General features: G+C 40.6%; 1 protein-coding gene across 1 annotated transcript in view; it reads right to left on the bottom strand.

Annotated features, from left to right (window-relative positions):
• The window catches only part of HECW1 (HECT, C2 and WW domain containing E3 ubiquitin protein ligase 1), a 974,913-nt gene that overhangs the window by 132,943 nt on the left and 818,500 nt on the right, over positions 1–23,470 (bottom strand). The window contains exons 16-20 of the mRNA XM_086964874.1: positions 18,827–19,012; positions 13,235–13,369; positions 7,024–7,129; positions 4,714–4,810; positions 4,202–4,285 (exon numbers count right to left, since the gene is read on the bottom strand). Of these exons, the coding sequence (XP_086821000.1) occupies positions 4,202–4,285; positions 4,714–4,810; positions 7,024–7,129; positions 13,235–13,369; positions 18,827–19,012 (608 nt within the window). The remainder of the gene's footprint in view (positions 1–4,201; positions 4,286–4,713; positions 4,811–7,023; positions 7,130–13,234; positions 13,370–18,826; positions 19,013–23,470) is intronic.

The raw sequence follows: 23,470 nt of genomic DNA, 5'->3' as shown, positions 1-23,470 counted from the left end.
TTCCATCTACTAATCTTGCACTCTCTCTGACGGAGGTGCACACTCTCCAAGTTCACTCCAGAGCCTCAGAGAGTGTATTTGTTCGAGTCAGGGAAGGGCAATATCTGCGTCGGACACATCCATTGAGGGAGCATACCAGCGCAGACTAAGAGAGCGCCCTAGGTTATTTAATATGTCACCCAGTTCATAAATAAAGCTTATATTTCTGCACTACAAAAGTAAACAACATGGTCTTCTATGATTCTGGGATCTAGGGAGGGAGTAGGAAGGTTTTGTGGGGATACAAAGATACTCCGACAATAGTACTTCACCTAAAAATAAATACAGTGTCAAAGATGTTAACTTCAATATAAGCAAATTTGTTACCAAGCCTACCGTTTAATTGCTGGACCTTACAAGTGCTACCTGAGAAAAATAGAGAACTCTTTGATGTAGGGATTCTGACGGAAGCAGAGCATGGAGGACTGGTCCAAAGAAGGCATACTTAGCACATTATTATCAGTGCTAAGGTACCAGGCTTCAGCTGGACTGGTCTTGATTAGCTGGAGTCATCAAAACTAGGAACTGGGTTTCAATATTCCATCTTAAAGCATCAAACCCAGGAGAATGCTAAGTAGAGAGGACCCTTACGAAGCACAGTCCGAGGTAACATAGATTTGATCTGACTTACTTTTGCTGTTCTACAATGCTGAAAATCAAAATGAAAAAAAATACTTCCAGCCAGTGCCTTTAGATGAGGTTATTGTGAGTTTTGCTTTGTACTATTAAAGCCTTGGAGCCTGCCGGAGTGGGCTCTAGAGGCCACTAAAGGCCCGCTCCAAAGTTAGGGGCCCGAGCCAATGGTGCGGGCCTTTAACTAGGGAGCGGGCCTTTGATGGTCGGTTTAGCCCTCTATGGAGGGCTCTAAAGCTATTAGAACATTCCGCCCCTAGAAGGCAGAATGTTCTAATTTGTAAAACAAAGGCCTCACAGAGCCGCCAGAGAGGACTGACATCCTCTCGGGCTCCGTAAGGCCTATGTTCACAGCTTTTGCTGTGAACAAATATTGGAATGTTAAGGTGCCAGGCTTCTACCAGCCATTAGATGCCCAGAGAACTCCACTGTTTTCAATGGAGCTCCCAACATTCCAATGTTCTAATGAGGCACAAAATGCTTTATTTCTATCACACATAACAGTGAATGTTTTCCATATACGTGTGACATGTCATCATAACAAGTATCTGAAGAGGTGTATAGGTAGTTAGAGTTTTTATGTTTCAGGCGGGTACATACTGGAGTGACTGATTTTTGCTGTTGTAATTTTCAGCAATCAGTTGTAGACTGGAGTGCAGCATTTCAACAGAGAGGGAAGCCAAAGTGAAATGAGAGATACGTACTCTAATCTGGAGAATTTCCTATTATTCTCTTACAGATAACACTCTATAAAGCAGGTCTTTGCATGTTTTGAATAAGTGAATTCTTGCAGTCCTCAGTCCTGTCAAAGCACTCTAAATGTCGTCTGGGAACATTTCCTGTCTGACACACTACTTTGAATAGCGAGGGCCACATTCTAGCGGAGGAGCACCCTGCAACAGTAACTTCTGTTTTTTCTAAGACTCAGCCTTTTCCTAGGATCCACTGTTTCTCACCTCTCCTTATGAAAATTGTGGGCAAGACAGGCAAAATATAAAATTAAACTTCAGTGAAGAGTGATTTTATGAACTGAACGAGGCACTTCAGAGACAACATGTACACTCTATTTATTTGATTTATTTTCATGCACAGTAAATCCACAGAGACACTGCAATCAAACACTTTACATCACCTTAAAACTACTGAACAAATCATGTAAAAACATACAACGCATAAGTAAACCAACAATCATGCCCTCCTCAAGCACAAGTAAAATAATAATCATTAAACATTTTTAATACAAAAAGTTCGCTTGTTGATATCCTTAAAGAAATTGTGCAGATAATAAGGATAATTAGTACAACAGATGATGCGTTTTTCAAAAAAGTGCAAAGTACTTCCTAAGAAACAATTTTTAACCTAATCAAGAAGACCTGCTTAAAATGTTAAAATTACATGAAAAAGATTTTTCATCTGTAACAAAGATTAACAGACAGAGGATTAAATATTAAGAATAACGTCTCATCATATGTTATACAGTAAAATGTTTTCCATATTGGTACCAAATATCTAGACCTCAAGATTCTAAGCCTGGACATAAAAAGCAGTACATGAGCTAAGTATTGAGTCATGACATTACACAATTGGCAACTACACAGCCCCTGAGTGCCACTAACCTGAACTCATGGATTTACTCTTAAAGGAAGCAGACCAAACTTAAACCTCATAAAGACGGACCTTGAAAGTGATTCTAAATGTGCTCTTAAATTAAAATTGCTTTGTACCATGAGTCACAAGGGAACAATTCAAATTGATTCAATTAATTTGCTGGTACAGGGCCCAACTAACTTGACATCTTTTAAATTTTGTAATTTTTTTTTATTTTGAGGAGACAACAGCAATTGAGTTAGACCCAAAAACTGCATCTTTTACAAGGTCCAGTTATGTAACTGTGCCAAAATAATTTAGTGAAAGTGAATGACTTTTCAATGTTCTGCATAAAAACTCCTCAAATCAGTTTTTTAATGAAATCTTCATGACCACTGAAAAACCTACATACATAATGTAAAATTTGACCAGAGGCCCTATAGTTCATGCTAGTCAATGTCACCTCTATAAAATCATTTCTATTGATGATGACCACCTTAGACCTAATTAATATTTCCAGAGTGTTGATTCAAAGCCGGCTTAATTTTTTTAGGGCATCAAGTGAATGAACCTCTTCTGCATATAAAACTATTGATGGAATTTTTGAGACAAACTTTTTAGCAATGATAAAATGTCTCCACCTCCCACTGCATTAAAATATTTCTTTAAACCAAATCCAATTGCAGATGATTTTTAAATGTGGCCATTCACACCGTTAGACCATGTAAGAATACTTGAGATAAGTGTCTCAAGATAAGTATAAGTTTGCACTGTTTCCAGTATAGACCCTCATAATACCATTTATGTCAAAAATGTAAACTCAAGACCCTCATGACCATAATATTCGTCTTTCCTTTACTCACACTTTGGAGACCAACCAGTGTTAACAACATCAAAATTAAGTCACAGCATACATTACTACCGAAATTGGCTTCAACCCTAATTTGGATTGCGCGTTTAGTGTGTTAATACACTCTGGAAAATCAGCCAAGTAAAGGGAACGTGTTTCATACCATTTCGGACCAAAATGTACTGACATTTCTTAAGACAAGAGCGCTTTGCAAAGACCACCATAGTTTTGCTATTTGAGTCTTCTTTTCTTTTTGTTTTTTAACAATTTCGATTAGCCAGAGTCTTTCCAAGGGTAAATTCTAGATTTTATGGTTGTGTGCGAAGGTTTAGGCAGTACTTTACAAATTTCTTGAACTCAGGGGCATATTATCAAGAACTGCGATAAAATCCTCGCCGCTTTAGCGGCTGGAAACTGCCGCTAGAGGGGCGATAATGGGCTTGATAATATGTCCTTGTGAATTCCCATAGCAGCCCAGGTTCTGGTGTTAACCTGGGCTGCTATGGGAATTCACAAGGGCATATTATCAAGCCCATTATCGCCCCTCTAGCGGCAGTTTCCTGCCATTAAAGTGGCGATAATTTTATCGCCCTTCTTGATAATATGCCCCTAAATTCTCAAAAGAAGTATTAATAATTTTTCCTTAAAAGGTATGGGCACAGGATTGAATTTTGATTTGTAACCGGATCAGTCACAAAAATCGAATTACCATCAGAGCCTACTATTAGAGGCTCATTTGTCAACCTGAGACCAATTATTAACTGGCTAAATATTCATAAATGATTCATAGTGCCATGTCAGTTTAACTCATTGGACGGCCTTAATAGACAAACTGGTTTGTCTCCAAAACATCACATTTCAAAGACGAGAAATGGGTGAATATGCATTTTATTTATAAGACAAAACACATTCATGTCAGTGACTTCAATGCACTTGGATTAGCCCACCGGCCCCACAGAACAATAATACGTGGAACAATGAATCGTGCTCGTGTGTTCGCAGATAACACACTGACACGCTTCAGAGAGGGACAAAGCCCAACATTTCAAATGTCTTCTTTCTGATCAAACTCACACTCCTGAGAAACCTTACCTGAGAAGTATCACTAAATCTGCATCACAAGAGAGTTTTTCAAGCCCGTGAGTACCTTCTGTTCGAATATAATGAATCTTCTCCCTGAAAAAAGAGCAACATTGTAGAGTACTCTTAAGATCACCTTTTGGTTTTTCCGCCAGAGATGCTTCCCATTAACGGCGATGTCCTAGCCATTGAGCAATTCAGCATTTCGAAGTTACATAACTGATAACAATGTATTAAAATCATGCGAGGCTATACAGTCGATCTGGTTACATGAGTATAAATGTCACCAGAACCCCAATGTTGTATCAATGGGTATAAGTGCACGTCATCACTGATTTGTTTTTGCATGAAATGTAAAAAATAAAAAAATTTAGGGTGCTCATCAGTCATAATTGTCAGAAAGGGAAAATCACAAACTCTAAGGAAAAGTGCTACAGCAGTGCCCAACTACTTTTAATTCTACCCTTCATAAAACATTGGTGAAGAAGAGCCCCGAGCCACACAGAAATCATGATCAGTAGTACCTGAGCGCATGGTTCCGCGCCAAGCTTGGCTGCCGCTCTTGCAGCATCTCAAAGATATTTGGCTGCCGCAGAAATGCAACTATCTTGTCATTGTAAGCTGAAGGGAAAGAAGAAAGATGAACATTTATATACTATTGAACCAACATTAAGACACGCAACTGATATTTGTGAAAGAGAATTCATCTTTCAATTATTAAAAACTATCACTAAAGTAGTTATGGATTTTGAAATGGCTAAAATTACTTGCTATCTTTGCTTTTTGACACGTGAACATTTTATTCCTAGGCAAGCTGGAGACCTAATTGTCAAACACGATGTTCTTTTTACTTATTTATCATTTAAAGAAATGTTTTCTTTTCTTCGTGATAATGCTGGAATGTTTTATTGAATAGTGTGGTCAAGAGGACACAAGCAGAGTACAGCTTAGTACGTGTGTCTTGTTACAGTGAGTGTAAGTTTGAAGAAAGCTTGTTAGTGACAACGCCTGAGAATGTATCGAGCATGTAATTGTATCATCTTGCTTTAACCAGATTGGACAGTCTTATGAGAACTGTCTGTAGGTGTGTAAAATGTTAGAATTGTATGATTTAAATTAGTGCAGCATAAACCAGAGTTCAATTATTCGATGCAGCTTTCAGCACAGCAGCTTAGGAGATTTAGAGTACTCTCCAAAGGGAGGGAATTGTTTTCTGTTTGTCCTTTCTTCTTGGAGACGGCCTTATGCTAGTTAATCCTCTGATTTATATGATTTTAATACCCTGAATTGCATATTTTTTGCAGAATATGCTTTTCGATTATTGATTGATACTAAACTGGTTTTGCTTTCTGTAGATCAGTAACCTTCAATAAATCTTCATGGTTTCAACTGAATCGTTCTCTGTCCATATTGTGGCGCCTAAAGTGCCTCACATTTATTGAATGTTTGATTTGTTGATCAGATTCAGTTGTGAAACTTGATTCATCTAATAGAGCTTTATAGTCCCCGAAATGTTCACATAGAAAAGAGCTAACACTATCAAAATGCATGTCAATTATGTTGTGCAGGAAAGAAAACATTATTTGGCAAACTGCTGGTGTTATTTGTTAATATTGTTTTATCCTGTACAATACACGAATGTCCCTGGGCAACTGGATTCACTCAAATAATCTGTAAAAATGTACAAAATCCCCCCAAAAATGTTTCTATTTACTTGTGTGATCCAAGAGCATGCCGAGAGTCACAGAAAAAATATCTATCCATTTATAAATAAATAAATCAAAGTGGGTAAAGATCCCCGTGAGGGATACTTATACACCTAATACATGGCTAACACAATGTTAGGCTTAGGGAAGTCCAGACTGACAGCACAATTAACAATAATTACTCATAGATCAATGCAGCAGACCACGCGTACATGATTAAGCCAAAGAATGTCTCTGAGAGTCTGTGATCTGAATGAACTCTCTCAATCTTGTCCTGAGGGAACCATAGCTGATACACTCGGTATTGCCCAATTGCACTCTGTATAAATACAAATTGATTCTGTACTACTGTATTCTGTTCTACTGTTGCTCTATTTTGCACAAAAGGAATTGCATTTTGCATGATGATAATGCTTACATGGGTGAACATGGGTTTAAGGTAGAGTGATCCAGCTTGGACTAGAAGCAGGATAGATTTAGTGCTCCAAATATTGGCAACATTTCAGACCCCGTAATTCCAGGACGATAAACACTAGTAATTGCTATTTGCGTTATTTCAACCCAAGTTAATGCTCAGGGTGAAATAACACAACTCGTAATGAGGGCCTAAGTGTTGCCTCAAGACAGATATTAGCACAATATAGCATGGGTCTAGACCATTGACCAGTTTGATCTTCAATTTAGACTAATCTGTTTTGCTATATAATACATACAACTCGCATTTGATTTGGCCCCACACTAAGTGTGCTTGTTAAGTCTGATTTCAGAAAATTTAAAAGACTGCATGGTAGATACACTAATAATTTATAGTTTCTAGGAACATTCCCAATTAAAATATTTTTTTAAAGAAGAATTGAATACCAGTATCCATCTGTGTACACCTATTGAGTTATCAGCGAAAACTATGGAACTGAATTTGGGCCTATATGTACCAATGCATTTTCCCATAGCCACAGAATGGGAAAACCCTCTTATGCATCAGGCCCTGTGTACTTTGTTGTACTTCTGTTAAAAGTAATAATGACTCCCTAATGAATGCTAATGCGAATAGGGCTGTCAATTAATTACGCTCTCAGACATTTTGCGAAAGGATACCACTGGTTGCAAAAACATTACAGATTCACTTACCCAGTGGCACAGCCTCTTGTTGATGCTGGTTTCGAATGGCTGACACCAGGCTATGACCAGGCCTGGCTAACAAAGAAGCACCTCTACTCCGAGAGACTTCAGATGCCTTGAAACAGCAAAGAAGAAGCAATGTGAATTATCAGTAAAGGTTAACACGTCTATGCATAGAGAGTTCATACAATCAGAAATGGGTGGCTTACAGAATCAAGCACTCAACATTACTATCTGTCACCATGGAGAAACCAAACAAAAGTTGTATAGGTATATGATACAAGCATGCTATATGTACCCTTAGTGAACAATAAGTGGAATGGAGGTGGACATCTGGACAACAACTTTTTACACGCTAGTGTATTTAAGCCATGATTGTGCCCCATCCTCCCTAGGATGCCATAGTTTGTAGGACAATTGGTAGGGTGAGCTCATGTTTCATCTCATGCTTTCACAGGAAAGTTGCTAGTAAGGTTTGCAACACTTCTGCTGTATCTGGAGAGTTGCAATCTCTCACACCCTCTTCAATTAAAGTGAGGGCATGGCATGAGATGTAAACTGCAATATTGACTCACATTGAACATATACTTGTCCTACTGAGCTTCTCCTATAGGCTAGTCCATCTCATTGGCCTGGTTGTGGGCGAGTCTGTAGGTGGCCTCACAATCAATTGGAGTCTTCTTATTATTCAGTGGACATTTTGTGGTGCAGGACCCCAGTTATCAAATGCCAACATGTGTGCTGTGTCATAATGATGCTATTGAATAAAGTGCACAATACCATTCTATGGTTGATGATATGAAGCACTCTATCGCAGTAGATGGCCATTCCTCCTTGTACTATGCCATTACTACAATGTGGACATTTGGAAGGAGACTAAATGGCTGCAGCCAGATGGCAGTAAAAATAAAGCGTTTTCATTTTCTACATCAAGAAAAGTGCTGCTAACAAACTTAGTTCATCCATAATTTTGTTAACACCCCAATTGGAGAACAAGGTAAAGAAGAATAAGGGGGTATAATTAGATAGTGATGTTTCATTAAGAACATGTCAGGTTGGAAGTGAAGAAGGTTGAAGGTCTCCTTCACTGATTAAGTAAAGTCCTATCCCAGTGTGGTGCTGAGTGGCATCACACCGAGACTAAGTTACACTATTGTCATAGCTTTTTCTGTGTCTTACAGAGGGCATCTGTGATTCGCAAGTAATGAGCACTGAATGGGGTTGTCAGGCTTTTTGTTAATCTGAAAAGATGCTGCATGGTCCTGGTCACCTTATGACGTTGCATTGCATACTGACCATGTAACGAAGAATTAAACTCCAATCAGTAAGGGGCAGATTTATCAATGAGCTGCGCCTCCTCTGACCAGCTATCTCTTTGCCTTTATTGTATTATTTTGCATTGGCAGGTGGATGGAAACCTCATGAAAGTGTGAAGTTGATAGCGGAAAATGTACATATAAAGTTTGGGAGCTGGAGGAGAAGGGGGAATTTAAGGTCGGAGTCCACTTCTCCATCTATTTCTTCTGCCGAATCCTCCACCACAAAGTGTTGTTTTTCCGCCCACTCTTCTCTTTTATTAGGATCAGATTTACATCAATATATTTTGCTTGGATGGGTGTTTAATAAGTGCAGTTACCTGATGCCTCTGAGTCCTGAGACAAGATCTCAACAGAGCTTTAGAACCCAAGTGCTCTGCATTGACAGGACTGAAGAGGGCACCAATGTGAAGGAGGCTGCCTGAAAAGGCACTTCTGCCTACCTTCAACCAGGAAGATAAATACGTTACTTCCCATTTGTGGAGACCATTAAATAATGGGTGGCAAGTCTCTTTATCTACATAGAACCTCTGGGGTTAATAACATGGGCTCCCGAACTAGGAACTTTGGCCAAAGAACATACAAATGGGTAAATATGAGAATTCCTCCAGCCACTCCTAAATAGAAAGCCATGAGCTCAACCACTTTGATGAATGCAAGGGTTTGATTGGGGTCCTCTGTTGCTTCTCTATCATATTGTTACGGCTGGTGTTTATTGATCAATTGAGGGTACTAGTTTGCTCTGAGACAAAGGGACCTGCTATCCCATATCCTCTGACCACTGTGTGCTCTTCTTTTTTTTAAAAGAGACTACTTGTGAAACCCAGGAAGATTGAGATAATCTCCCCACTAGAGTTACAGACCACCAGCTTTAGCATTGTCTCCCTCAACATGAAACCCTGCAGGCAACAGCAGGTGGGTTGTCTCTGAGCCGTCCACCCCCAGGAACAATGGATGGTATCGGTTGCAGCAGGACTCCTCCCTTCCATGTGATGTAGTTCAAAATTAATTTTTATTTGTAGGGGTGCATTATAATCGGACATGTGGAACGAATCCACATATAATCCTTTGTCATGTTAACCTAAGTGTTAGGATCTTGTAATATAATAACATAAACGTTATGTGTTTAGGCCAGTATATAGAATACGTAGAGAATTAATGTGGAAACTCGGATGTACGACATTACAACGCATTCTTTTACATCGCATGCTTTTACAATGCGGGTTTTACAACGCATACCATTACAACGCATAGTGCTTTGGGGCGCTGGATAGTGAATAGTTTAATTTACTATTCCAACTCCAGTCCCTGTGGATAGTAGGGAAGGTGTTGGACAGTAAATTAAACCTATTCCCCATCCTAGAGCGCCCCCCAGCGCAATGCATTGTAATGGTTTGCGTTGTAAAAGTTGCGTCGTAAAGGCACTGCGTGGTAAAAGTTGCGTTGTAAGTGATGTTTCCCTGGAAACTCAAATGTAACCAGTAGAAAACACGAACTATTGTTAAATGTGTTTATTAATCGTGTCATTTTATATGTAGGCAGGAATATTAACTGAATATGCCTTATATTCTATGCAATTTCATAAAGCTCATATTCCATTTCTCTTATGTTAGCTGAACCTTGTAGGCCTGAAATACATTTCCCTAGAAGCGCTTGCATTAGAATTAATAGTTTGAATTTCATGTGCATGTTGAATTCTGTTCTTGCTCACGCTTGTATTGCAGGTGGAAGAAGTGCCCTTGTTAGTTAGAATAATGTCTTTGTTTTAGGAGTCAGGCAAGGAGAGAAGAGGATACATTGGTAGTTAATGCTGATAAGAGAACTGCTGTATTTTCTCACAGGAGAAGGCGTGGGAATCAAGGTAATCTTGTTGCTGTTTGGGAGCATTGCCGTCCTGTAGAAAAATACCTATGAGAATGTGGTCTGATCGGATGGCATGACCCAAAAGGAAACCTGGGAAGAAAACTGTAATACTGGAATGCTGCAAGTAGGGAAAGAGCCCCACTTCTTTTTTGCCTTTGGGGAGAGAGCATCTTAGAACAAGATCTGTCTCAGTAGTTCATGCTCCCATACCCATTAAAGTGGAGAGACTTCTAAGGAAGACTCCTCAACGTGACCCCTTTACTTATCCTGCATGAAGAATGCCTAAGAAGGGATGTCACATCAGCCTTAGTGTAGGGATAGATTAATGCTTTATTTTCATCAACTCTCAATGCAGGTTGACTTGGACTTGTGCTTTTAGATTCTCTGCACTCTAACTCTTGAATTAATTGTCTTGTGCATGCTGCACAGACTCAATTTATTTGCAGATTTGGCTTTATGTCGGTTCCAGTGTATTTCTACACACTCATCTTGAGGTTTTTATATGTTCAGTTATTTTTGGCTTTGTAATAAATCAACTAACCTTACTTAGTAGTCTGTGGTTACAAAGGGTCTAGAGAAACTGCGACTGAATTGATTGACATTGCTGATGACTTCTCTCCCCTCCACGCTTTAATGCTGAGAAAAAGTACCATTGAATTGTGGTTCTAGAACAGATCTAGAACATATAGTCCTGGCCCCCTTCACATGTGTGCAATAGCTGAAGTGAAGGCAGAAGGATGCAGTGCTCGCTCTGGAATTAAAAGACTAACATTACGATGCTAAGAGGAGTAAATCCTTACAGAGGAACCAGTTGCTGACATGCTTGATTCAAACATTTTAGTCGTGTACTGCACAAGAACTTTTAAAGTAATTGATTAACTTCAGTGCCAGGAATACTGCATCCCAAAGTTGTGAGAGGGTTGGTTTCGAGGTTGGTGGTTATAGAGGCCACTTGGCCAGATGTATACCTCTGGGTTGTCCACTGCTATAAAGGTAGGGTCAGGTGTGGGCCTTGGATGGTCAGGGGTGTCCCATCAATGAGCTGTTTTCATCTTGACTTGCGTTCTATTACTCATACTCAGTCAAACATTTGCTGTGGTCCAGGTCAGTGTGATGATCTCAGCCCTCCTACCAGAAAGAGCTTTACGTGTCCTTTGCCCCCCTCGTCACCTGAACACTGCACTTGTTGAAGTTCTCATTAAAAAAATGGATATTCTAAGGCCATTAGCAACTAGTTGAGAATAATGTTTTGCTTGTGTTTTGTTGTTGCTCAAACTGTATCAATGAGGGCATAAGGCATCCAAACGTGACTATTGGGAGATTAAATTGCTACGTTATCGACTATCACTGTTCCACTACTTTGTCACAAATTTAACTATGAAACAAAATGGTTAGAATCCGTCCTCAGTCTAAAAAATGTGCAGGGTAAGATTGTTAAAACTGTTTATCTTGGAATTCAAGCCGAGAAAGTGCCCACTTAGAAGTAAATGTTTCCTCATAAATTGAAAACATACTATAACTGATGTGGACTCTAGATGCAACCTTGCAAATTGGTTTGGAAAAACAAACATACCACAGAAGGGGGCCCCAATTAATTATAATATCAAACACCCCTGGAGAATATTCTGCTATGTAGTGTTCATACAGGTTGCCCCATTTGGTCTTGTGAAAGCAATTCCATTCTCTGATTGCCTCTGCAAACAGTGTTTTTCTTTCTATGACTTCAGCGTGTTATTACTTTCCTCACACACTGAGCATGGATTGTGTGCTAAATCTTTCTGCTCCATTAAAATGTCTTAAAGCATGCTTATGTGGTAATCTCTTTCAAGTCAGCCCTCTCACCAGGGAAAGGTTCTAAGCTGTTCTCTGATCTCTAGAAATTGAGCTATTAATGTCAGCAGAAACACATTTCGTAAGAATAATTTCTAGCTTTATACTTCCTGGGTTTGGGCTCGTGTTTCACAAATTAGTTATACTTAGGAGACTGTGGTGTGGCAGTAAAACTATTATTTTTAAATTAACTGGCACAAAAATATTATCACATTAGATGATGTCTACAGACAGCTTCAGTTGCTTCGCCAGCCTCACGTTTCCCACAAATCATAGTAAATATGCATACATATAAACATAATTACAAGGCCTTTCGGTCAGACCTATTGATTCACTGGACTGTTCAAGTGTCACTTATATTTTGCTTCCCTCCACTACAATAAACATCATGGGGCAACTGGTCAGCGCACTTCATCTTTTGATTGTCTTCTACTGTGAGTGATGGCATTTTGTCTGATAATTTGCACAGTAAAGGACTACATTTCAGCAGGTGTGCCAGAGCTGCTGGGCTACTCCTTTTTTTGTATATTTGTTATATACTTTTGCCAAATTTCTTAACCATATTGCATATGCCATGTAACTACAAAAATTGCAGGCTTGCCAAGGACAGGCCTGTCAAGTATACCAATGCGTGTTTATTTGTAGCTCAAACACATCTAGTGAATGCACTTCCTTGGACCATCTGCACTGAACATAGTTCACAAACAGGGATCTCTAGAAGGAAATCAGGATGAAACCTTGTTCTTCATTATTCAAAAAGTGCACATTTATATTTTTTCTGAGTAACCGCCCATACATGCACAATGAAATTGAATAATTCACTTACAATTAGATGAAGAACTGAAAATGAAGTTTGAAACAAAATTCAATATTTAAATGAATATCAGGTAACTTCTAGGGAAGGCTTATCTTTCAAATACGTTTTCCCCTAACTACCTGTGAACTGAATGGGCAAGAGATTCTAGGAATGGTGCATTCACATTTTATTTGGGTGCAGACAAGTGTTGTTCTTAATGACATCAGATACAAACTTTATCTGTTGGTGACGACCAATGAAAATAAAAATTAAAAAACTCTAACTAACTCTCCCTTCCTTACTTGTGGAGTAGAAGAAGTACATGCCCTGGTTGTGCTATCCTCACGTTGGGTATGGTATAGGATTTAGGACTTGAACAGTGAGTAGACGGTAAAGCAAGATATGAAATCATTACCTCTCCGGCGCTGTAGCTGCGGAGTCGTTGAAGATGCTGCCTGTGGGTCAGATGGTTGGGCATTCGCCCGCTCTGCAGAGGAATTCTCGGATCCATGAAGGTGGTGGCCCGGCTATTGTGATCCACAAAAAATGACTGCAAAGAAAAGCAAGTCTTTAGGTTTAGAAAGAAGTAGAGAACTGGGGTACTTAAACAATCATTGATGATCTAAAAGATCCCACAGTAGAGGACGGTGTGTTATTCTCTGATACCCAATGGTCTGAAAACGTGCTAGCTCTAGATGATATTCATTTGACTCACGTGGATCTTACATTAGATGCATTTGATAGACAACTCCTTGATACTTATGCAGGTCTGTGCTTCAGAATAGGGTCAATGTGAATGGCACGAGAGAAGAAAGTGTTTTTATCTCTCAAGCAAGAAAGAGTTACTCTAGTACTCATTGAAGGGTGACCCTGCTTCGCATGGCACATCACTGTAGGCTTTAGAGGCACGGGTATATAGTATGGTTTTTGATCATCGGCCTCTTTCGGTGGAACGTCAGCAGGTGACCATTCATGGCCTTGAACCAGAAGTCTCTCTGCTATACCCTGGGGACCGCTGTATGTCTGTCTAAATCCTCTATGCTATTTACAAATGTATTCATAAAACAGCATTGGAGTGAGTCAGAAATAACACAACACAGCACTAACATGGATGTGAGTGGTGCCCATCCACAGATACAGTCCACTTCACATCCTAAAACCAAACTTCAGGAGGTAGGCACTTCTGAGATCAAAGTCTCTGACAGAAAGCAAAATTAATCACTTCGTGTAAAAAGAAACTGAAGCTCACCTTTTTACTGGTATCGGAATGTGCATTATAGCAATCAAGAAGGCACCTTGAGATAACTCATTACACAGAGCTAAACTTGTCCATTTGTAAATTAATATGACTGGGCCAGGCAAACCACTGAAAAGTACAATATTTGAGGTTTCGGAATGACTAGCAAAGAGCAAATAATCATTAGTGAAATTCATTATATTGAAATTTACATCATGCATATTCATTATGCATTCACTGGAATCTTGACAGGATTTAATTGTTCAGTGGCTAGATAAGCCCATCCCTATCAATTAATTACTTAATAAATAAATTAATAACTCAATTAATAAAAACAAAGAATCCATCCATCACCCATCCATTCATTAAATCACCCACTCAGACCCATCATAGACCCATTTACCCAGATCAGACCTAATCCATCCATCGATCCAACCACCCACCCATCTATCCATCCATCCATCCATCCATCCACCCACCCACCCATCTATCCATCCATCCATGTGTGTTTTCGAACAAGCCACACTGCTTTTCACTCACCATAAAAGGTAGAGGATGAAAGACAATATTCCAATATCCAACGGTTCACAAGATAGTTCATAAAGGTAAGGTGTCTTCCCTTTAAATATTTTGGAAACGCCCTGTATTAATCACACACTCCTCTAATCTCTACAGCTGCACTAATCTGAGCTGGGTTGAGGCTCTGGATGGAATGTCTGAATGGCACTAGGCTGCCCTTTGAAGAACAGCAGGAAAGCTTAGACTCAATGCGGCTCATTCATTGCATCTGCTGTAGAGAGAGCACAGCTTAAGTACCACATGGTGGCAAACAGGAACCATGCACCACTACGTAATTTAATCAAAGCACTGAGTGTCCACATTTATAAAGGGTAACACCCTGATGTTGACCTCACCAAAATGAGTGTGTCCAATGTGAAGGAGGTCACAGCGCGTGGCTGGCAGATATGGAGGTTAGAGAATTATGAGAACAATTCCTCATCAGGGCTGTACCACTTACTTTTACAAGGCTTATGTTTTTTTCATAAATCTCGTTCAGAAAACTGACCCATCCTTCTTCTGCGACCGTACACCCTGCAGCAGTACTGTCTTTGTTTATCCCTTTCTGGGCAGGATTCCAAAACGTTTTCAAATTCTTTGAAGATAGCACACTTAGCACTTCATCTCAATTTGATTGACAGTATAGCATCCTGTTTGCCTTTGTTAATGCGGAATATTCCACTCTTGTCTCACTTATGTTCTTACGCCAGTTATCCTTACTCATGTATCCCTTTTTTGCCTAAGCTTAATCAATTTTCTTTTTAGATCTCAGAACTGAGTATTATATCAAACAAGAGGTACAGAAGCTTTTGACTTCTCCTTTGTTATAATAACCTTGTATTTATTAAGGGCGTCGACTTGACAATTAACAACTTTCTTTATCACCCCGGAATTCCAATATGTTATGTCATCTTGGTCTATATCCCTGTTGTCTAATGCATGCGAGGCTTGCATCTGTGCAAGTAATAGTAACCTGCTTCTCATCTTTGTGGGTTACCCGGCGCTGAGCTAATTTGCAGGGGTAGTACTTGTTTGCTCACCTTAAGATCCAAATGTAGTCCGGTACTTAAGGGCCAATGATCGATGTCTATTGCCTTTAACACCTGGAAATGTCTACACAATTCAAAATACAATAACTGTATGAAAATATAGTCAATGGGACCAGTGATGGCTGGTAGGGAATGGTAGCGGGGGTTGGGGATTGTTAGAAAAATAGAAAAAACAATAAGACTTACCAGCTCGTCGCCGGTCACCAGGTGCCGCCTCTCCTCCTTCTTCGCTGTTCTCCTGGCTCCCGACAGCACCCACGTTTCCAGACTCCCCTAACCAATCATGGTGCTGCTGTCATCTGCATGACAGCATCACTGTGATGGCGCTCAGACAAGGAGTGGGAGCCTGTAGATGTTCTTCACCCAGGCTGGGTAATTCAGCCGATTGGAGAACATGCTAAGTGCGCCTGTTGGCTTTGCCGGCCCACAGTGGTTGCCCAAACCGCCATGCGCACTTAAGGTGAACATTATACCACTCCTCTTCCCTCTAACGGGTGAGCCCAGACCAGCCCCACCATAACCTGGCTCCAAGCTCCACTAAAAACACAATGATAATAACGTTGTGTTATTATTTTATTTTTCCTTTACACTGCTCCAAGAGCAGTGGGGTGATGCTCCTCCGCCTTCGAAGAGGAGCCGCCACTGAATTATGGGACATTTCTGTTACCTTGTGGAAATGATTCTGAAGCTGGAATACCTAACCCATATCACTCATTAAGACAGATAAAACCCCATTCAGATAAACATTTTTGCATCTCACATTCGACTTTCAAATTAACACATTTAGGAAATATAGCTGTGGAATGTTGTTTGCACCACGCACACATCTGACTGTACTCCTCTAAGGGTTCACACATAAATAAAAGCATCCTATAATTATTTAACATCTGCCCTGAACAAAAGCGCCTGACTCACATTAAACTGCTTACCATCTAAAGTAACATTAATTTTCACCACTATGCGTGCTTCAATTAGTTGAAGTTTATGTACAAACTTATAACCAATGCCTGTTCCAACATTTCAATTGGTCTTTATTTACCTTGTTCCTTTTGAAATCTTCATTGATAATATTATACAATATTATTATACAATATTATGAATAGCCATGCTGTAATCTGACTTTCTAAAAGCTTGACTTGTACTCATCTCTCCCTTTTCAAAACCTTGGTTAAAGCTATAGTCAAGCAAAGATCATCTATCACTGACTATAGAGGAATCACAGAAATCGAGGTTTGTCAGTGATCACATGATTTTCATGTCTGTATTCCAGTCGATGTGTTCATTGTGTGCTGGACATTGTGGCCAATTTCCCTATCTTGGTATTGAAGAACTGACGATGAATCATTTGCAATTCTAAATTTCAATTAAGATTGGTAATACGAAACTCTTGCTCGCACATAGGTGTACATATGAAACATTAAACAACAACAGGTGTAATGTTTGGTCATTTTAAAAAACATTTAATTGAATCCACAGTGAGAGGTTGCTCATTTCACCTCTTCATTTTTGTTTCATTTTCACTTTTTGTGCTATCTCAGCCCCATACATTTATTCTGAATGCATCCCACCTCTGTAGCTCCTCACTTCCTTTCTTGAACTTGTGGTCTGTGAACTTTTGCAGTGAGCATGACATGAATCAGTCAGAGATGAATATCAATAATAACATAATGTCTAGTCTTTAATGTTCTAAATAAGATCTAAGATGGCCAGTGCATTTTAAAATATGCAAATGTGTGACAGAATGCCCAAGATATCATGAAGAATCCATCAAAGAAAAAAATCAACTTTTAGTACTCCGCACCCATTGTAACCATGACCCTTTGGGAAAATAACTGTTTGATACTAATCTCTTCACTTGAAATACAACAGTCTTTTTGTTTCTCAGAAACCTTAGGCAGAATAATGACAGCATTAAAAGTGGACTTTTTGTTTGATTGGCTGCAAGTGATCAAACTGGTGCTTTGTTGCCGCAAAATATTGTACTTAATCTCAACAGCTGGAATCCCTTCCAGTGATCTTCAAACCCAAGGCCCAACATTTTCTCTGAGCTGGAACTCAATCATTATAACATAACGAATTGGGCAACCATCAGTATTGTGTATGTGATAAAAGCAATTATATAATTGAAGAGCTCTGGTATTTCTGGGACAGGAAACCACTCATGATGCTCCTAAAATAGCACATATGCACAACACACCTTATGGTAATATTTTACTAATGATGAAATGCAAAGGCGGAGACCATGGGTCTCAGCACAAGTAACCCAGTAATCTGATGAGGCGGTAAAAGATGCTGCTGGGTCCATCAGGATTAAATATCCATGGCCAGTTTGGGGTTTTTTTTGCCTGAAAACATCACTTTGCTGGAAGCTGGTGAAATGTTTGGGTGAAATACAGGCGGAAAACATTCATAAATCAGTGTAAAACACAAATCCCTGCATGTATTTCTCTTAAACTCATAATGGGGAGTCTTCATGCACCCCTAGCCATTTTATGGTCCACACATAATAGGGCCCTTAGGATTCCTTTATAACTGCCCCAGATATTAGTGCATCTGATATGACTCATATTACAGGCATTGGAAATACCACATCTAAATTACCAGGGCAGGGGGGATGAATGGTTCATTTTCTGGCACACTCATAATGTGGCCATAGGGTCTCACTAAAAGAGCCACGGATGTCAGGGCTGGTGTAGTGCACCCAGTATTACTGATATTGAGAGAGTTCACAAGTTGAACATGTGTGGGACCATATGGGACGGGAAGTGACGTATGGAAAGCATTGCTACTGATCCAACTCCCACAACTAAGTTTGACATCTCTTTCTTTTATTTGGGACAAAGTATCTCAGGTATGACCTAGAGGATTTATCACCTGTACAAAATGTGGTAATTCCACACAACTTGTGATTCCTAATACGATCAGAGAGTTACCAGAATTACCAGCCCCATCAGGATTAATGAACCACTTGTAATCAGGCTCTATTTGTTCAGTCCTGGAAAGCAGGAATTCTGGCTTCCGGTTTCGCTTCCAGTAGGGACACTGCTTTCAAGTCATTCATGTGTGAGCATTCTTATGTGTCTGGAAATCAGTTGTGCTCTTCATATGGACACATGGACAACATTCTAGTACATGCATGTGCTTGAAAAGCGTAGAGCATTACCTTGCCTTGCTGGTCCGTCTTGATCTCCCACCCCCTGGGAAGCTCCAACCGGGTGTCAGCGAACATGTTGATGAAGTTCACCAGGTCCCGGTTATGCTGATAACGTTCAAAGTTTCGGGCGTCCCTGCGAATCTTCAGAATCATATGCTTGAGGCAGCTGCTATTGGTGAACACGCGATAGGCACTCTGGGCAGGAGTAAAGAAAGAGGGACTTATGGTTTAAAATAAATAAGAGTAAGGATATCGTGCTTTTATATAGCACTTTATAACACAGGTTTTGTTCAAAATCTAAAACAATGCATCAAGAGTGCGGCTGCACTATTAACACCTTGCGTGCTGCCCCGATTTCCCTCTGTGCTGGACATTCCATAACTGGGTGTGGTCGTGACGGAACCATTCCGTCATCAGCACAGCTCAACCGTGACTGATGACGGAATGGTTCCGTCACAAGCATCGAAGGGGTTAAATTAAGATCAGGATAGGCACAGGGCTGCTCCAAATCGAAAATGTGTTGGACTGATCATTTACTAATAATCTTCATTCCTGTGAGTCCAAGTTTCCGCACCACATTAATTATTCCATGAGTGGGTGGCCTCACCCTACAGACAGGCAAATCATACAGCCCTTAGAGAAATTATTCTTCACTTTAGAACACAAATACGCTAGAACTCAAACAAAGCTAGTGTACTCTCTTTAGATGGAAAATTACAAGTGCCCTCAAGTACAGCACTCAAAAGCTGCAGACTGCCCAGAAGGCAGCAGCAAGAGTACTCTTAGGTATCTCCAAATTCGACTCCGTTTCCGCAGCTCTGCTTCATCTTCATTGGTTACCGGTAGCCAAGCGGATCCAGTTTAAATCACTCTGCATTGCCTTTAAATCACTCAATAACCTGGGGCCCGTGCAGCTGGCAGATATTATTAAGCCATATATTCCAGCTAGATCACTTAGACCTGCCGAACTTGGAAACCTAATTGTTCCTAGAGTCAGCAGGGCCAGGGGGGGTGGGTTCCAGAACTTCACTGTTACAAAAACCAAACTGTGGAACTCTTTGCCTACCTTGTTTAAAAAAAAAAGAGTAGTCTGCTAAAATTTGGAAAGGGCCTAAAAACCAGTTTTTTTTTAGGTTTCATTATCATGCTCAGTCCAATCTGATCTGCTCATGTTAAGGGCAGCGCCTAGACACCCCAGGAAATTTATTGCGCTTTATAAATTCATCATCATCATCATAACCTCTGTTCTGACCCACACGTCATCTCTAATGCCATGCAGCATATGTATGGTTCGTGTTGGGAAATGAAGAACTGGGACAAGGAAGAATTGATCTTGGATTAATGAATATTAGCTGTACGTACTTGGACATTACCTACTCATCCATTGTCCTTATCAAAGATATTACTTTATGAGAATGTACCATACACTCTGGCCCTGAATCTTGCATCAAGACAATTGCCAGACACAGAATTGATGCAACATCCATGCACATTACTATGGAGTAGCTTCGATTGATAACAATGTATAAGTGTGCAAACCACTTAAAACACAATCATCTGAAGTTTTAAATATCACAAACAACGTACATCACTCCACCCTTATAATAGGGAAGCCCAAGTGGCTGCTATGCATATGTCACTAAAAGAGTCACATGGGGATTCTGTCATGAAAGCAGCCATGTCTCTCAAGGAAAGGCCTTTCACCTTAGTTTGACAGACCAGCCAGGCTCATATGTTTACAGCATTTCTCCTTAACGTGAAGGACCATAAGCAGCATATTTTGGGTCCAGTGTTTTAAAAGGGGAAGTACAGTACAGGTAAATAAAGATAGATTTTTGTACATCAAGAGAATGAAGGGCGCCATTTTAGGGGTCCTGAATTTGGGAAAAGTGTGTATGAACAATATCCTGCTTCAAATGAAACTTCTGTGAAACTTTCTGACAAAACAGCAGACCGTAACATTTAACCACAAAGTATGGACCAAGATCCAGTGGCAGCCAACACGATAACATACTGGGGGAGGAGGGTGCACAGGAGGGGGCCAGAGGGAAGCGCTTGGGGGAGCGTGTGGCATGGGGTAGGGAGACAGGGTAATTGATGAAAATAAAGACACTTATCTAGTGATGCCGTCTGCCTCGCGCTCCTCAGCTGCAGTTCCTGGAGACCCTGGGAAAGCATCAGACTCCCATCCAATCCCTGTGCTGCTCTCATTTGAGAGCAGTGCAGGGATTGGCCTGAGAGGGCTGGGAAGACGTTTTACTCAGGTCAGGGAGTCTTTAGGGTTTCTCCACCTCTGCTGCTCAATGCAGCCGGGTTGGAGAACCTTAAGTGGGCATGTGTGTTTGGATGACCTGAGATGGACGGCCAAACACACATGCGCACTGAAAAGTGCACGTAGCCCGCAACCCCCCTGCATAAGCTGGCTCAGATCCAGCGAATGAAAAATAAAATGATACTAAGATATCATTTTATTTTTCACATGCTGGCTTTGAGCCAGAGGGGTGAGGTTCCAGAGCAGTTGTATGTCGTTACCCCGCATGCTTTTACCCCACAGTTTTTACTCAGCAAAATCTTTTAAAAATGCAGGGCTTTGCAACACACTCTGTTTCAATGCATTCCCCATTACAACGCAATTACTGTTCTAACTCCAGGTGGTGTTACTTTGGAGAATGCGTTGTAACAATTTGTGCTGTAAAGCCCATCGTTGTAAAAGTTTGACCGAGTAAAAAATGCGGGGTAAAGACATGTGGAGTACAAAATGCGGGGTAAAGGATCTTTCCCCTCCTCCGTCATTACGGGAAGCAACCTTTGCCAAGATCCCCAGTTCCCACCTGTTAAGGTAATGGGAGGTAGGAAACCGACCAGAGGCGTTGTTTGCTAGAGATTCAAACGGTGCCTCTTGCAGACTTTGAAGGATAGGATGCAGGCATAAGGAAAAAACTGTAGGATTGAGCACTGACCTCTGGGTTTCAAAGCTTCCCAACTGTACACGGCCACAGAAAAGGGATCAGGCATCCCAACCTGAGTCTATGGAAACACAAACTGCAGCTCATTGCTGTCATACAGTAATACTAAAAAGGCCCTTTAGAAATCTGCTGCAGGGAGATTCCACTTTAAGGAATAAATCACAAGCAAGAGGATGCAAAACCTTCACTGTGCCCCACATTGAGAAATAACTTAGGTGTTGAATATATACCCTAGTAACAGATCTCTGTACGCCTAAATACGTAAGACCCAGTCACTGGAACACTGTTTACCTGCGTATGTCACCACTTAGTGAGCACGCTCTAAGGTGCAGACTTTGCAGAGGTGGATGTGGTATAAAAGGGCTGAAACAGAAATAGGCACCAAAGGAAACATGAGTTAAGGGTCCACTGCCAAGTGACTCAGAATCAGAAACTATGGCCTGCAGGGCTATGAAGGATTGCCTTCCCCTCCTCATGTTGGGCCTTGCTTTGAATTATTTAATATGAAATATTGAGAGAAGAACATGCAGATGTCTCATGGTTAATTGAAATGCAGGGCATTAACAATGAGGTGCAGTTGGCCTACATCCAACATGACCTCTACATAACAAGACTCCCGAAGCTGCCACCAATTATCCACCAAACGCATCCTTAGTCCGTGCCTTTGAGAAGTTATTGACACTGGCTGCCTTGGTTGGTTGGAAAACTGATCTCAGCACAGACGCTGAAGGCAGAAGCAAGGCAGATACACATGGCATGCAGCGAGGGAGCCCACCGCTGGGAAAGCCTTGATGGGTGGTCAATGACAGAGGAGCCCTGCAGCCTACACTAACTGCTGAGGTCAAAGGCAACCCCCTTATGAGAGCTGGGCGAGCTGCCTGTGTGGCAAAGCTGACCTGCAGGTGGTGGCCAGAAGGTCCTCATAAGTTGCTGTACTGCGAAAAAACTAAAATGGTGCCCTGCCCTTTTTAATCTTACTGAAGAACAGCCAGACAGACTTGAACTTTGTAAAATGCAAGGCTAGTGTCCTCTCATGTCTTTATTACCGATGCTAAAAGCACCATGGCTTCCTATTGATATTTAAGGATGTTACTGACAACGTAAGCAAAACATGAGCCCTGTGCGTTTCTCAACATTAACAACCAGGTTTATTGATTAAGACCTCTGCTGAGATCAATAAAACAAGATAAAACCTACAAAATCATCTCCAAGATACATTATCGATAATAATTTAGAAAAGATTTAACAATGAGCTAAAACATTTACAAATATAATAACAAAGAAATGGTTTTGGTGGTGAATATATTAAAGTGATCAAATCATCAACATTTGTTAGATTACATTTAAAAAACAGAGGAACTAATAACGAGCACAGGGTATTGCGATTGACAAACATACAAATAAAACATGTTTTAAAACTTGGGTTCCTCCCTTGCAGAGGTCACATAGGGTAGTCTCTGGTGTCAGCACTGACCAATGTTAATGTTAATGTTAATGAGATTTATAGAACGCACGAATACCCGGAGGTGTCTTGGCGCTATGAACTCCTTAAGCCCAGCCCAGTGTCTAATTCTAGCCAGGTTCTTAGCTCTTTCCTGAAGATGGTGAGGGAGCTTACACTTCTGGGCTCAATAGGGTGTGCATTCCAGAGTTTTGCGGAGTCATAGGAGAAAATACGGTCGCCCCA

Source organism: Lissotriton vulgaris, chromosome 4_1 (assembly GCF_964263255.1).
Source record: "Lissotriton vulgaris chromosome 4_1, aLisVul1.2, whole genome shotgun sequence".
NCBI classification, from domain to species: Eukaryota; Metazoa; Chordata; class Amphibia; order Caudata; family Salamandridae; genus Lissotriton; species Lissotriton vulgaris.
This window is presented reverse-complemented; position numbering and strand designations above follow the sequence as displayed.